Source organism: Balaenoptera physalus (assembly GCF_965194825.1).
Source record: "Balaenoptera physalus genome assembly, chromosome: 11".
NCBI lineage: Eukaryota > Metazoa > Chordata > Mammalia > Artiodactyla > Balaenopteridae > Balaenoptera > Balaenoptera physalus.
The window spans coordinates 3,671,015-3,687,823 of record NC_138896.1 but is presented as its reverse complement, the minus strand read 5'-3'; the positions used below and the strand labels follow the sequence as shown (position 1 = coordinate 3,687,823).

General features: G+C 47.0%; 1 protein-coding gene across 4 annotated transcripts in view; it reads left to right on the top strand.

Moving 5' to 3' along the window:
- LYRM4 (LYR motif containing 4) overlaps positions 1 to 16,809 on the top strand; it is a 190,016-nt gene that overhangs the window by 39,084 nt on the left and 134,123 nt on the right. The window contains exon 3 of one of the 4 annotated variants that reach the window (XM_082413443.1): positions 3,955 to 4,041. The exons of the other annotated variants lie outside the window; for them this stretch is intronic. Within the exon in view, the coding sequence (XP_082269569.1) occupies positions 3,955 to 4,017 (63 nt within the window). The 3' untranslated portion in view covers positions 4,018 to 4,041. The remainder of the gene's footprint in view (positions 1 to 3,954; positions 4,042 to 16,809) is intronic. 4 annotated transcript variants of the gene reach the window in all.

The window sequence follows — 16,809 nt, the reverse complement described above, 5'->3', positions numbered from 1 at the left end:
GGGGAGTCTCTAAAATTTACTTGGAAATTTTTTTTATGAAGGAGAGGAAAGTCAGTCCATACATTAGGGGCATTTAAAATACATGGAAAGAATTATACATTATTCACAATATCCAAGAGGTAGAAGCAACCCAAATTTCCACTGACGGATGGATACACCAAAGGTGGCATTTACATACAGTGGAATATTATTCAGCCCTTAAAAGGAAGGACATTCTGACACAGGCTGCAACATGGATGGACCTTGCCGACTATACTCAGTGAACTAAGCCAGACACAAAAGGACCAATACCGTGTGACTCCGCTTATATGAGGTCCCCAAAGTGGTCAAATTCAAGGAGGTAGAAAGTAGGATGTTGGTTGCCAGGGGCTGGGGGAGCGGGAAAAGGGAGTTAGCATTTAATGGAGACAGTTTCAGTTTTTCAGGATGAAAAAGTTCTAGAGATATGTTTTACAATAATGTGAATGTACTTAACACTACTGAACTATATGCTTAAAATCGGTTAAAATGGTAACTTTTTGTGGGGTTTTTTTTCACAATAAAAAAAAATTCTCCCTTCCCCTAAAAAAGAACTATATAACCAGTCCTCAATTTTTTCTTAATTGAGAAAAATAAAATTGAATGCCTCAGACACTGACTGATACTTGAGGCTGGGAAACCTAAGTCATTCGGAGCTGGAACTACAAGCCTTCAGCTTCTTATCTGTAAAATCAAAGGGTTATGCTGTAGTTTCTAAGGCTACTTCCACTTCTAAAATGCCATGGTTCAACATTTCACATCAATATCTGTCCCCTTCCTGATTATTTGCAGAAATAATGATACATTTTAGAGTAAATTACTCTATGCTCAGCTTCCCTTGACCATTTTTCACCAAGATCTTAACTTTCCAGAGTTTAGGCTATAGGTGAGCGAAGGTGTAAGCCAGCCGTGTATTTATGCCATCGTAAATTTCTAAAACTTCTCTTGGTCTAACCTTTCTGCTACGAGGAAAGTCAAAAGATTGAATTATTTTATTTATGTTGCTTTCCTTTCTGGTAGAAGACATGCTATGGGTACTAAAGCATACCTTTGAGGAGAACACTTTCTTTCAAAGAAAATGGAGTGGCATTTGAAGAGCAATAACGCCTAAGGGATGGGAATGCTCTCCCCAGCCCCTCCTCAGCGTTAATACTCTTTCTGTCTGATTTGACTCCACCCTGCCCCCTGGCCGGCGTCTCAGCTACGTGAAACACAAACGCACTGTGTGTCTTGCAATCCATGCCCACAGTTTCTTTCCCTGTTTATCGAGTACCCACTCTATGCCATATAATTATGAATTGGTTTTGTAAGTTTTTCGGAGACAGAGTTGGGGTGGAATTAAGAGGTCCATCAGAACCTCACAGAAGTTCTTTCTGGCTTTGACTGTTTTGGAGCCAAGCCCATCCTCCCTGTTCTAGATACCATCTGTTCACTCATTTCATGGAACACAGCATAGGGTTTCCTGGCATATCCCAGCAGTGCTTTCCCCTGTGCTTCTATAGACCAGCTAAGATTAGATCAAAGGATCAATCTGCGTATTAAAAAAATAACACTACAGCAGTCAGAGGCGAAGGAGATTTATGTACTCTGTCTTGGACTTGAATAAAAATCCTCAGGAAATCAACATGAATTTATGTACAGTGACCAGAATTGCGCCCCACGTGAACCCCATGTCTTTTGGATACATGAATCCTCTCAGTATGAATAAAAAATTCCCCAGCCTCCTCAGAAGGTTTAAGAAAGCAGGGCAATGAGAAGGGTTTGTTTAGTTTTATAGCTTGGCCTATGTATGACATTTATTTTTTCAGCCTGTTCAATATATAGTTCCTCTGCAGCTATAAAAAGACTTCTTCATGCAAGAATTTAAACTAATTTCCTCTCTGCTTTTTCTGGAAATTCCTTTACTTCCTCAAGTCTGGGACAAGAGTATTTTCCCACAGTTGGCATTCTTCTAGAAGAAATGTCTCTCAGTTGGAGACCACCCATTAAATTTGCTTCATTCCTCCAAGGTTGACACGCACAGAACAAGATTCCACTTCCTTTCTAGAGGAAGCCTGTATCACCCCTGCCTTTTTATGTACACTAATAGTTCTTCTGCATATTTCATGTTCACAAGAGCTCCCAATAGTAGTGCTGTTTATAGAAAACTTTGGCACGGGTTTCATTGGGAATTTTTATCATGGTATCTGTCATTCTCCCATCTAGTCTAGCAGATGAGTCTCCTAGTCTAGTCTGCCAGAGCTGCTCACTCTTGAATTCCTCGAAAAGCCTTTTTGTTGCTGAAACACCTAAAGTGGAAGCAGATATTAACAATTCCGGAGCAGAAAGTACATTGATCTCAGGGGCAAGAGGTGAACGTGCCCATCTCAGCTCTGGTAGTAACTTGCCGTGTGATCTTGGGCAGGTGGTTTGTTCGCCCTGTTTCCTGCATCTGTAAAGGGATGATTTGATAGATGGGGGGAGGGGGGGTCTCCTCACCAGTGTCGGTTCGTCGCGCCCTCTCTGGGCATGGACTCCGTGTATTACACAAGCACTTTGAATGCCTGAGAGCAGCCTCGTGAGAAAGATACTAGTATCCTTGTGTGCTCGATGAGGAAATTCAGACTTGGTGTGTTTGAATAATTCTCCCAAGGACGCACAGTTAGGAGAAGGATAGGCCTGCATCTGTTCTCACTTTTTAGCCAGTTCTCAGAAGAGGGGTCACCTGGGTGGCCTTATCTTCACAGAAGGTAAACAACACGTAGGAGAGGAGGAGGGAAGATGTGTGTTCCTTTTTCTGATGGTCCGTTTAGAGCTCTTATTAGAAGGTAGCAGCTTCCCCTCTGTAGGCTCATGAATAGTTTATCCCTAGGGGCTGGTCTCCTTTATCATTTCTCAAAAAACTCTCTCACCCTCTCTGCCTTCAAAAAGAAAAAACAATACAAAACCACAGTCTGAAAATGGTAAAGTTCAGCCGCCTTATTTAAGAAGTGTTTGCTCAGAATTTCCCCATAGATCTAGGGTCGCAGCTCCAATTGTGCTTTTCCTGACAAGCTATCACTGAAGTGCCCTTCAGCGGAAACCTTTTGATGCCTTACCGCCTGGCTTGTCCTTTCAGGTAATCAGAGTTAATTCCAGTCGTGCTTATGCAGAAGATCTTCTCCCAAGCTGACAGGGAAACAATGCCACATCTTCTAGGAAAGGTGACAGAGGGGCTCCCCCTGTTTATGTCCATTTGTGTTTCTGTCCCACATCCTCCGAGGTGGCAGGGAGGTGATGACGCCCAGCCCAGTGTGTGTATGAGAACATGTGCTCATTTCCTGAGCACTGGATATCTGCCTTTGATGGGTTTTACAAGCATATATATGAAGGGTGGTTTCACCTATGCTGTTGGAAAGATTTATTTTCTAATTATACGTCTATCAGTCTAAAAACTGTTGTTTCATTCAGAGACATGATAGGAGTAGGAGGAAAGAGAAGAGGTTTTGAGTGAGATACACCTAAATTTAAATCCTAGCCCTTGTTAGGTAGCTCTCTATCCTCAGTCATGATATTTAATCTCTCTTAAAACTTTATCATCATTCAGTTTGTCTACTGAAGCCCAAGGAATACCATTCGTAAGTTAAGGTTAGTTTCGTACTTGCTTCGTGTTTGAAATGCCAGAGCCAAATGATGTGTCAGAAATGTTCTCTCTTCCCCAAATCCGGTCATTAAGGCTGTCATTTCGTAGATTGGTTGGTTATAAATAATCGAAAGGCGCAAAATTCTCTTAAGGTGTGGCACTGTAATAATCTTAGCTTTATTAAGTAATGCTGGCGCACAATCCAATCAGTATTTTAAATATATTCTTTTTCTTCAAGCGTTTCCACTTCATACAGCCTAACAAGTACTTCTCTTTTCCTCGCCCCCGCCCCAAATCTCATCTCCTTAATGTTGTAACAACGCCACCAACTGAAGTCCCATGGACTCCCCTTCACAGTCTGTCACAAATTCGAGGTAGCATCACCAGAAAGTCCGTGACCCAATAGGCTTCATCTGTAAAAGGTGAGGAATTGGGTGCACTGCTTTCCAAGATCCTAATAGCACGAGAGTTCTTTTTACGAATCTGCTATATTTAACAAACCGAAGTTTAACTGCCCTGCGGAGGTTGGATGGGGGGTTTCTTTCATGGAGTTACCGCACTCACTTAGACGAGTGCATCCCAGAACTGCCTGCAGGGTCATGGATGTGCCGTCGGAGCCCAGCGCGTACCCATCACTGAACGCCGGCCGGCAAGGAGCCAGCAGAGCCAGGGTCTGCTCCCGGCCCCGGCCAGCTGGCAGGCGGTCGTCAATGCCAGCTCCCCATGGGTGTGGAGGTGTGCCCCATGCCTCCAAGGCCCCCTTTCAGGCCTGACGTTTTCTGATTCTGAAAATAATTGATGATGATTGTTAGATCCCAGAAACATACTTGTGAATGTTGGATTTTGACCAAGGGTGAGGTGTGTCACTGACCCTCTGCATTTACTGAATTTCCTTTAAAAGGAAAGCTTGGCTGCCGGGATGTCACAGGCAGCGTGTCGCCTTGAGCATGGGGAGTGATTGGTGGCGTAAGCTGAGTTATGCAGCGGTGGTTCTCCGCTGTCAGCCTCGGCTGCGGGGGCCAATTCCAGAAAAGCCCTTGGCTACACTGTGTAGAAGCTTTTAACCCCCGGTGATGGCAGGGATGTTGCACGGATCACGGCGGCTTCCGGGGACCTGTGAGCTGTGACAGAAGCTGCCCTTTCACACAGGTGACAGGTCGTGGATGCCTCATTACCAACGAGATTTCTCTACTGGGACTCGACAGACCTTCCAAGAAGGAGTGGGATGAGGAAGGGAGACCGGAGGAAAGAGCCAAAATAAATTGTTCTCTGGCTTTGATCCAGGTTCTGTCTCAGCCGGGCCAAACTCAGCACTTGGTTTTTTCAGTAACTCTCAGCTGTTATTTAAAGTTTGCAGCTGTCTGTGTAGCTGTCCATGTTTTTCTTAATATTACGTATTTTTCTTACTGGAAATATTTTTTAAACGGAGCCCATTTTTCCCCACAGGCCAGTGCCCGTCCTTTCTTCTCTCCTGGGCAGTTTAGGGAACCGCTAGGAAGCGGCGTGGCCCCGTGGGTTTCTGGGCCCTGCGAAGCCTGCCCCGCGCCCACTCGTGCCCCACATCAGGCCTATGCAGCTGCATCGCAGCTTCAGCACCGGGAGCCCATGAGCTCGTTGGGCCGAGCGCAGGCTGCTCGGGGCTGGATGCGGGGCCAGCGCGGGCAGGACACACCGCGCCCAGCCGGGGAGCTCCTTCCCCGCCCGCCAGCTGCCGAGGGCAGGCCTGCCGCGCCCGTGCGCCCCTCTCCTGCCCCGGAAGCCTGTTGTCCTCGGGGCCACCAGAGCACTCAGGTGCTAGCTCCTCAGCATTTCCTGCAGGGCTTTGCCAGGGCCTCTGACTTCCCGGGGAGGCGGGTTGTGTCCTGTGTCCGAGCTGCCCCCGGCCCCGCAGCGTGGTCAGTGCCCCTCCGCCGATGCGCCATTCGGGCCGGAGAGCTTGGCGGCGATTCACGGAAGGCGGTGTTTTAAGCGGAAACTCAGGCCTGGGTCCGGCCCAGGCGCTGCCTCAGCCTCGCCGCGTGGGCCGCAGACTCGGCCTTTCTGAGACGTCCGGTGACGTCAAGACCCCTGCCCTGTGCCCTCTTAGCGACCCTGGGACAGAGCGAGGGAGCGCGCGCTGGCACCGCTCGCGCGGCAGGGCCGGGAGCCCCGCGCTCCTCCTGGAAGTCAGCGGGAGGCCGGCTGCGGGGTGAGTGCCAGCCTTACGCAGACAAAGACGATGCTGTTGGCCTCTCCTCCTCCTCACTTTCCTCCCCGCGGGAGGCGTGGAGGGCCCAGGGCCGGGGCTCAGGTGGCAGTGGTGTCACTCCCTGGTGGCCGCCCCCCATTTACGGACTGTTCTGTCAGATAGGCGGGAGCGTCCGCCTCCGTCGGGGGTGAGAGGACCAAGCAGAAGCGTGCGGAGCTGGCGGGCACGGTGCCCGGCCCGTGGGAGACGGACGGTCCAGTGCCGGAGCCACGGGGACGCACGACACTTCGGTTTCACCCTGGGTGCGCGGAGGGGCAGCTCCACCCTCCACCCTCCTCCGTGGGCGCCCAAGCCTTTGCTCCCGACGGTGGGCCTCGCTGTCGTGCAGGTCGACCCTCCCACATGCTTCTCAGTGGGTTAGGTAGAATTGTGAACACTGAATTCCAAGGGGCAGTTTCTGTATTAATATTTTTCACATACCAGTAAAAGTTTATACATCAGAAAGAACTGGGGGCACTCACTCACTCTCAGTGAAAGGGGTTTCCTAGGCTACAAAAGTATATCTAAATCAAATTTTATAACATTCATTTTATTAAAATGCAGCTGAAGGACCGTGCTGCGAGGCAATGTAGTGCGGTCATGGAGGCCTCAGCTCGCATCCTGCCGGCGCAGGCTCAGAGTCAAGGAGGGGCTGTCTGTGAGGCGCCCACCGCCCTTGACTCCTGACCCCCTGTGCCCACGCCCTGCCACGTCGGGGCACACACAGAGGGAGGAGGTGCGGACCCCGAGCCCTCGGAGCCCGTGCAGCTCTACTGCTGGGGGGATCTGGGGGGCAGATACTCCCTCTGGCGGCAGTAAGCGTTCACAGGGGGGTGAGCGGACGTCTGCAAGGGGCTTAGGTCTGGCCAGTGAAATGGCTCAGAAAAGGGATGGTGTGTAGCCGAGCAAATCAGATCCCCCGCCGATGGCGATGTGAGGCTCGGGAATGTTTGCAGGCCATTCTCGGTGGTCTGAGTGTTTGACTGAACGGGGAAGAGCGTGTGTGCCTGTCCAGGCCCTGTGCACATGGGACCCTCGAGGCTCTGGGTGAGGATCCCTGGCGTTCAGCGGGCCTTGTGGCCTCCCAGGCTTTGGTTCCCGGACGGACGAGGGCTGTGTGTGCCCTTTCCTAGTGCCTCATAGAGCCCTTTCACACAGCGGGCGGCGGGTTTTGTTTTTTTAACTCTAACTTTTTTCCTTCAAAAATGCAACTGCTGTCTCAAAAGCACAGGCCCCCTTATCGCTAAGTCAGTTGGTCTCTTTATATCTGTATTCTTCTTCTCAGAGGTGGTTCACCGCACCTCCTCCTCGAAACTGTATTTGCTCCTGTCTTTTCCTGCAGACTGTTGCCCTCTGTGTCTAGTAGATGCTTGAACTTGGGTGTCTTACCAGCACTTGAAACCCAGCACAACCAACACGTGACTAGTTACCTTCTGTTCCTCTTAAACGAAGTTTCCTTCACAAATTCCCGATGCCTCCCTTCTCTCAGGACTCGAGCTCAAATCTCCCTCTGCCCTTCACAGGGAGAATGGAACCTGGGTTGTTCATGTCGTCCACTGAAAATAAATCCAAGACTCTTCTCAGTCCTACAAAACAGGATGCCTGGGAATGTTAAAATATATTCCAAAACACTGCCCTGCAAGCTGCCTGTTTCTGCAGGTCCTGGCCTGGTGCGCGCCCCTCACGTGCACAGTCGGGACCGTTTAGCTGCGTCAGCGCGTCTTGGTCCCCAGCTCCTCTCGAGTACCTTCTACTCCTACCTCATCATGAGTCACCAGTGAGCACCTTTTTTACGTCGGACGTCACCTGAGGTTCTGTTAGATATTCCTGAGCAGATGCCCATCTGCTGAGACAGCCTCACTTCTAACGCGGAAGCGCCGTGGTTTCGTGGCAGCCCGACTTCCCGCGGCACTCGCGGTGCCTCGATGTGTATTGATGGGCTCAGCTCTAACTGCTTGTGTCAGAGCACTTTGGGAGGCTCATCCGTCTTGTGCTTCTTTAATTGACATCAATAATGTGTTTGCATTTATCAATATTTCCTAATTGCCAAGTGATAACAGTGGAGCTTCTGTGATAAATCGTGTCCACAGATATCGTCAGACGTTAGGGCTTAAGGCTCCTGTCAATATTTTGATGTGCTATGAATTGTTTTTATGAGGACATTTTTCCTGTAAGAAAGGAGGAACTGTGCAGCGGGAGACAGAATTGAGTCGGTGGGTCACCATATAAACTTAAGTTAAAGAGCCACATGGTTCCAGTGAAAACAGAAGGCAGCGATTTCCCAGGCCAGTGCAGTACATTCCCATAAAGTGCAGCGCCGCCATCCACATGCATGCTAATGTGTCTCCCCGGAGGGTGACATGCCGTGCCAGGGCCCTGCCCGAGGAAGGAAATTTGGACCAAAGGATAGTGAATATTCCTACGAAGAAGGAAGTGTTATCAACTCATTTTTCAGAAGAGGAAATTTGCTCAAGTCAAAGGGTGACTTTGCAAGGCTAGGTCTCACACCCAGGGCTGTTGGAGTCCATGGCTGGACTCTTGACCCTACAGGGACAAACTCGACCAAACCCAAAGAGAGGGAGACCCAGGTGTTGAAGGACTGACTCCACAGTATCTGTTACACAGTTGAAGGCTCTAGAATGTCTGGCTTGGAAAAGAGATGAACGTGGAAGGCTCTGGAGTTCTGTCCTCCTGTCACCTGCAGGGGAGGTTAGCCCCCGGGTCTGTGCATGCGGACGGCAGCGGTGAGGCCAGTCCTCTGACCTGGCGAGAGGCGGCTTTGTGGAGCAGTTACAGGTGCGACTCAGCAGCCACTGTCCCCAGCAAATCCCTGCTCAGCCACTCACCAGCTGCTGCCCTTGGGCAAGTCACTTGGCCACTCTTTGTCCCAGTTTCCTCAGCCAAGATGGGAGTGATGGCAGTACCTGCCTAATAAGGTTGTTGTGAGGATTCAGTGAGTTAACATGTGAAAAGTGCTTACGATGGTGCTTGGCGCGTAGTGTGATATAAGGGTTTGCTGTTGTTTCAGTATAAAGCCAGACTAGGCGTGCGGAAGAGTTCTCTAAAAAGTCAGTCAACATATGTCCATTATTTCTGCCACCCTGTATGTACTAGACACTGTTCTGGACACTAGGATACAGCGATGGTAAGACAGCGCTCGTCCCTGCCCCGCCCTCGCGCAGCCTACTTTCTGCATTAGAGAGGAAGGAAGTTACCGTGTGAATCATGAAACAGCCGATCAGCACATGAACGAGCCGCTTCTGAGAGATGAGCCCCAACCCTTCCTCTGATACCACTGAAGAGATCCAGGCAGAAGCTGCCTGAGGTCCTTGTGAGCGGGGCTGCCTACTGTGGGTTTTCATAGTGTCCCTAACATCCCTCTGCAAAGGAGGGTTAATTTAAGGCACCCAGTGATTCAGACACCAATATGAATGCCGCTGTGCCTTAGAACTGCCATCCTCTGGACCACCAAGGTGAGCGGGTGCATCTCAGGAATTGGGCAGGACAAGCCTTTGAGGTACAAGAAGGAAGTACAGAGCTTCTGCTCATATTTTTTATCTCATCTTTTAAAGTGCCTACTCTTGGACATATTTTTAACTGCATAATTTGGTAGCACAGGAGCACATGTTGATAATTTATAAATAAACATACTTTAAGGTTGCACATGTAAACATCTTTGCTAATGAGGTGAACAATTTAAAAAGCTTAAGTTGTACCAGAATACTTGAGCATGTTACCCCTGAAGGGCCAGACCCTGCCCTTGGGTCCCCCTCCCTGCGCCCAGCCAACTCCACCGCCCTCACCCCAGTCCTTTTCAGCTGGAAGTGACTGCACTTTAAATGGCATTCATTTACAGGCGTTGTGGGAAGCGAACTCCAAGACTCTCAGCAAAGGAAACTGACTGACTTTGAGTCTCTGAAGAGGTGGATTATAATAAACTCATTCATCACCTTTGCCCATCTCAGGCTTCCGTGATCACCTCTGCATCTTGACTGAGGTGGGGTGGGGGGGCATCAACACTTCTTTGTATGTTAAAAATCTCCCTGAATTTCATAATACCTGTAATATTTACTGACAACATTGATGAGGTTTGCAAATTTAACTTTGAAGAAGTTCATTATGCACCCTTCTAAATGTGTGCTCCATTCAGATGCCTTGGGAGGAACCTAAGACCGCTTATGGGCTAACGTTAAAACTCGTCTTTCAGGCATGTTTTTTCTGAAATGAAAAGCAGTGTATCGTTTTTCTCTGGATGGTGTTCTCCTTTTCTTTTTTTTTTTTTTTGGCCGCGCCGCATGGCATGTGGGATCTTAGTTCCCCCACCAGGGATAGAACCCACATCCCCTGCGTTAGAAGCACGGAATCTTAACCACTGGACTGCCAGGGAAGTCCTGGATGGTTTTCTCCTTTAAAAAACTATTGTCTTACTTGAACTTAAGCAGCTTATGTAAGAGAATGAATATTTTGCCCTTTCCTTAATTTCACCAATGTTGACATTAAGTTGCAGGCATAACTCTACCTCTGTAGGTGTCAGTTGGATGTCTTCTTAGAACAAGGACGTGCTTCTGCCTTCTCACAGTACCATTTTCACACCCCAGAACTGAGCATCAGTGCGTGCTGGCCGATACTGCAGTCCATCTTCACGTCTCCAACTGTCCCACCTTTCACAGTTGTTTCTAATCCAGAATCTGTTCAAGGGTCAAGCGTTGGATTCCATAGTCACGTCCCTTAAGTCTCCTTGAATGTAGAAGAGGCCCTCTGCCTTTTCTTTTTCCAACTTTCATGATATTGGCCTATTTAGTCTAGACTGTTGGCCAGTCTGAATCAGTCAGAGTGTATCTCTCTTATTATACTCGGAATAAACCCTTGGGCAGGAACCCTGAGTGGGTAATAAGGCCTTCTCCCTTTCCACCCCATCAGGCGTCCATAATGTCGGTGGTACCATTATTGGTTTGTGCTCAGTTTGATCCTTTATTAAAGTGGAGGCGAGATATTTCCATTATAAACATCCCGTTTCTCTTTGTGATTAATAAGTAAACTGTTCCCCAACAGCCTTATGCCCAATGGTTTTCAGACCCATTAATGCGCCTTGCCTGAATCAATTATTTACTTAGTGGTTGCACAATGGTGATTTTTCTAATTCTCTTATAACCTCATTGGCTTCTGCATATCACTCGGGGGCCGTTTTTAATGACAGTAAGCCTAAATTACAGTCAGGTATATTTCTCACTAATCTGTCTTAATTCTCCCAGTTTAACAAACTCATGATCTTAGCCCAAGACTGTGAATACTCCCTACTAACCAACTCTGAGGGTTTTATCTTGGAGGTACAGTCTACCCAGAGAGTCACATGGCTCCACTGTTTCCACTAGAGGCTTGGGGGGTCAGTCTGATATCAGAAGGACTTCAGATCGCTTCCATGATCTGCCTGTTGGCAGCCATTCAGCCTACTTGGACCATTGACATGAACGAAATGAAGCTGTATCAATAGGTTCACCTTTATAGCACCCTTGGGGAGCACATCTGCACTCTGGGTTTACAGCTTCTTTTCACCTAATGTATGGTGAACATTCCCCATGTGACTCAATTCTCTTTTGCCTCATGATTTTTTTTATGGCTTTCAGTATTTTATTGTAGAGCTTACCATGACTTGTTTATCTCCCAAATGTTGAAAATTATTTGGTTTCCTTTTTTTCCCCCTCCTATTAGAGACAGTGTGGCCATAAATATCTTTATGTACATTCCTGACTGGTTTTCTTGAGACAAATTCTTAAAATTAAAATTACTGGGCTAAAGTGTATGTGTGTGTTTAAGGTATATGAGGCAGGTTTTAAACACAATGCCTTATGTCTGGTATCACCCTTCCCCCAGAAATGTGTCCACCTGTACAGACAAAGTTTTACTTAAGGTATCTGGGTTTCAGGAAGCCACGGGCTCAGGTTCAGAAGCTTCAGGCTGCAAGATTGAAATCCGAAAATTATCCCGGACCACACTCTTCAGGCAGCGCTCTCAGACTTCCTCTGATCACTCAAGTCTGCAGTTTCAAACACAGCTTTAATTTTCATAAGTACTTGTGAGACTACTAAGAGCTTTTCCATTACTTGTTGATAAAAATATTTATGATCTCATCTTGGATTTTCATTTTTCAAGAATAGAGCCGGAATCAGTTCCTACAGCTTCTCCTGTCGTCCTCAGCACACAGTGAGCCCTCCCCCTCTCACAGTCGATGATTCACACGTTTGTGCTCCTGTAACTGAAACACCAGTGACGGCAGGGTTATGGCAGTTTTTAGAATTGCATTTGGGGTTTGAATTCTCCCTGGTCAGAGACACATGGATTCAGGTGTTCTAATTTAACTTATTTGTAATTAGGAAAACTGATTTTAGAACCTCTGACTGACCAAGCCACAGCTCTGGTAGATCTTTTCCATTTAAGACCTTACAGTATACCGTGATACGGGACCCTAGATTTTACTCTTGGGACCCTAACCCAGGAACATCCCCAGTGGGAACTGTAGCCCAGACATTTTTTTTAATCTTTCTTTCAGCTGGGATAGAACATATTTGCCAGTAAATTCTCTGGAGCCTTTACTGAGGAAAAGATTGGGATTTTGAGGTTACTTAAACCCACAGCTGTTCTTCTGCCTCGCCATTAAGCTATAAGAATTTTAACTTCCACTGTTTGCTTCATTTCCTCCAAGTACTCATTTTGGAGCAGCTGAGACATGGCACAGAGGTTTTTTTTTTTTTTTACTGCATTATGTCCCAGAAAAGAGTCTGACCCAAAATGCTTCCAAAGGTGTCAGAGGAAGATGACTGACTTAAAATGATGTTTTCTGGAATTCGATGTTTTCGGTCACATGAGAAGTGGTCAAGTTATCATACTATGTGTATGTGCATGTGTGTGTTTGCGTGTGTATATTTGCAGGAGTGAGGTAATTTTTTTTTAATTAATTAATTTATTTATTTTTGGCTGCATTGGGTCTTTGTTGCTGTGCACGGGCTTTCTCTAGTTGCTTCGAGCGTAGGCTACTCTTCGTTGTGGTGCGTGGGCTTCTCATTGCAGTGGCTTCTCTTGTTGCGGAGCACAGGCTCTAGGCGCGCGGGCTTCAGTAGTTGTGGCACGCGGGCTCAGTAGTTGTGGCTCACAGGCTCTAGAACACAGGCTCAGTAGTTGTGTTGCACGGGCTTAGTTGCTCCGCGACATGTGGGATCTTCCCAGACCAGGGCTCGAACCCGTGTCCCCTGCATTGGCAGGCGGATTCTTAACCACTGCGCCACCAGGGAAGTCCAGGAGTGAGGTAATTTTAATTAAACAAATAACATTCAATTAAATTTTCAGTGTCAGAGTCTACAGAGCCTTCACATTCAACTGATTGCTGATTAAGATAGTTCAGAACAGGGGTGGCACTACTACAGATACCAAATGAATTTTCTTCTAAATGAACTTTTCCTAAGTAGAATTACATTGTGCTAAGATACATCTATATATAAGGAAAGCATTTAAAGTCACAGCTATTTAAAAACGTTGAGCATTCATAGTTTGAGCCAAACTGTTAAAAAAAAAAAAAAAAAACCTCAAGGAAATCAATTACTTTGAGTCAATTCAGGAATTTACTGCAACTCCACTACTATTTATTCCATGTGCTTAGTGTAATACTTCATAATTCCCAGATAAACTCAGAACTGATTCCAGGAAAATCCTATGAAAAAATTAAAGCAAGGAAGAGTGTGATCCCTCTGTGTGGGAGCTGAGGCAAATTAGAAAGCAGGAGACTGAACTCGAATCTGATTCTACCATTACCTCTCAGAGGACCTTGGAAAAATTATGTAAACGCTCTTTGCTTCTGTCTGGTAAGTGGCGATGTCAGTATCAGTCTACTTTTCTAGCCCAGAAAAAACATTCTTTGGGTCAGATCACCTTCTGTTGTATAAAGAATTATTGAGCACAATAGCACTATGATGAAAATGCCTCGATTTGGGGACAACAGTGATTAGATTCATAGATTAAATGAAGGAAGTATTGATTTCTTAGACAGACGATTTAGGCACCTTTGTGGGTTTTTTCTTTTTTGTGCTTTCTGAGTTCTCTGTACTATCACCACTACCCATTGTAGACAAATTTAAAATCTTTTTAAGGAAAGTTGTGATCATCAACAGAATTGAGTTATAAGTAGCACTTTGGTTTGCTCTGTCCGAGGTATCGTATGGAGTAATGTAGAGTTTTGTGGTCCCTAATGCCTAGGACTATACAGTCAACGTAAATTCATGTCAAAATATAGGGGCTTGTTGGTCCTGACACAGCTATGATCGAGGAGGGACTATTCAAGTCAGAAGATCTGCTTTCAAATCTGAGGTTGTGATCTTAGGCTACCTACTTCATTTCTCTGAGACCCAGTAAAAATGAGGCTGCTGAGATTGAGATGGGATAATAATGTTTTATAATCTAAAAAGCGAGAGTCAAGTGATAATTACACGTAATGGGGCGCTGGAAAACTGTAAAATGAACGAGTTCAAATAATGGTAATAAATCACATTTATTGAGCACTTATTTTGTACCAAGCTCTATGCTAAATGATTTACGTGCACTGGTTCATTTAGCCTTCCAACCAACACTATGAAGTGAGGAAACTACAGTTTAGAGCAGTCGATTAACATGCCCGCTGTCACCCTTACAAGTAAGGAAGGCAGGATTCACAGAGAGCCTAGCTCTTAAGCACCAGTTGGAATGATTTTCAGTATCATATGTTAAGATGAAGGGGAACAGAAAACACAACCAAGAAGCCCCTTGTGATTTACTAGTTAGATAACTTGGGGTGTTCTGTTTTTCTTTTCTTTTTTTTGTTTTTCAAAATTTACATTGATTTACTGGTCTTTTTTTTTTTTTTTAAAGAGCTCCTTATTTATTTATTTACTTTATTTTTTTTTTTTGGCTGTGTTGGGTCTTTGTTTCTATGCGAGGGCTTTCTCTAGTTGCGGCGAGCGGGGGCCACTCCTCATCGCGGTGCACGGGCCTCTCACTATCGTGGCCTCTCTTGTTGCGGGGCACAGGCTCCAGACGCGCAGGCTCAGTAGCTGTGGCTCACGGGCCTAGTTGCTCCGGGGCATGTGGGATCCTCCCAGACCAGGGCTCGAACCCGTGTCCCCTGCATTGGCAGGCAGATTCTCAACCACTGCGCCACCAGGGAAGCCCCTGGTCATTTTTTAATCAAGGTAATACATTCTCAAGATAAAAAACTTAAAGGCAGAAAGAAAGTTGTTCTCCTCACCCTCCTCTCCTGGCTCTGAATCTCACTTTCCACAGTAAGATTCCTACGTGGCCTTCCAGAAATCCCCTGTGCAGTTAGAGGTAGAGTGTGTGTGGATGTGGACATGCATGTATGCACTCTTTTTTATTCAACACAGATGGCGTTACACTGTAAATACTCCTTGATAGCCTCTTTTTCCCACTTAACACAATATAGCTTATAAGATACGCTGTCACATATCAGAACACCTTTTTCTTTTTAACAGCTGAATAGTATTCCACAATATGGATATGTTGTCATTGAACTAACTGGTCCCTTGCTGGTGGGCACTGACATTGATCTCAGCTTTTTGCCATTATGAACAGGGCAGGAGTGGACATCCTGGCACCTGTGTCTTTGTTTAGGTTAAAGTCAGAGGGTGTGAGCGTTGCAAATGTAGACCTGCATCCCCACGCTGCCGAGCAGCTCACCATCCCAGAGCCCTGTCCTCACCCTCACCCTTCAGCCCTGAGAATATCAAACATGTTCAGTTTTAGCAATCCAGTTTGTGAAAGATGGTATCTCTTTAGTTATGGGTCAAGCTAAGGATATTTTATGTATATTAGCCATGTGTTTTTCTCTTCTATATTAATCACTGTTTTATTATTTCTTGTATTTGTCACAAGTATATTTTCCTCAATATCATTTATTTTTTAGCCTTGTTTACCACTTTTTTTATACAGAAGATTTTAATTTTTGTATCATTACATTCTATTTCATTGCCTTTGAATTTTATATCATGCTAAAGTCCCAATCCAAGATTTTTTAAATTCTCTTATATTTTCTTCTGGTGCTTTTATAGATGCTTTTTTATGTTTAGTTCTTGATGCACTTAGAATTTATCTTGGCATAGGAACAGACTTTGTCCAAAATGATAACCCCTTATCCCAGTGCCGTTTATTGAATAAGTAGACGGTTTTGTCTTCATGGAACTTACCAGGCCAGAAAACCCTCGCCTCCCTCCTTTTACCTCATAAAGAAGCAGTTACCGGTTCCACTTTGGCTCAGGCCCGGTTTCCTCCTCTGGAGCCCTGCCGACCCTGCTGCTTCAGGCGTCCCCTGAACCTCCTAGAACCTCCCCTCCCTCTCCCCTTAAGACAGTCCAGCCTCCCACCTCCAGAACACCCTTGACTTCCTCGCTCCCACCAGCTCTTCCCCTTCCTTCTGCGGGTCCCTTGCTCTCACGGCTCCACCTGCCCCCCACCCCCCGCCGGGCTGGATCCCAGCGGGGCTGGAGCGGCTCACGCAGGGCCCCAGGTTCCTCACTGCCAGGAGCCCCTGGCCCGCCCGCATCCCGGCCTCTCAGCAGCATCTGACCGCCCTGACTGGCGCTCCTCCGGTGCTCCCGCACGGCGTCCATCCCCGCCCCCGCCCCCGCCCGTCCTGTGCTTCTGGCCCAGCCACCCTCTCTGGCCGTCCACCTCGGTCCCTCGAGAACAGGCCGCACTCTTCCTGAGGATCGCGTCTCAGGTGTGTCTCCAGTCATTACATCCCACCTGAGCACGGATGGTGAAAGCAAGGGAGCCTGCCCTGAGCCGCAGCCACTGCTGACCAGCCTGTGGTCCGTAGGAGGCCCTTCCCGTCTCCCAGCCTCCACGTGGCTCTGTCTCCTGCTGGACCCTGGGTTTTCATGGGCAGAGATACTAGCGTATTTCGTATTACACTAGATTTTGCCTT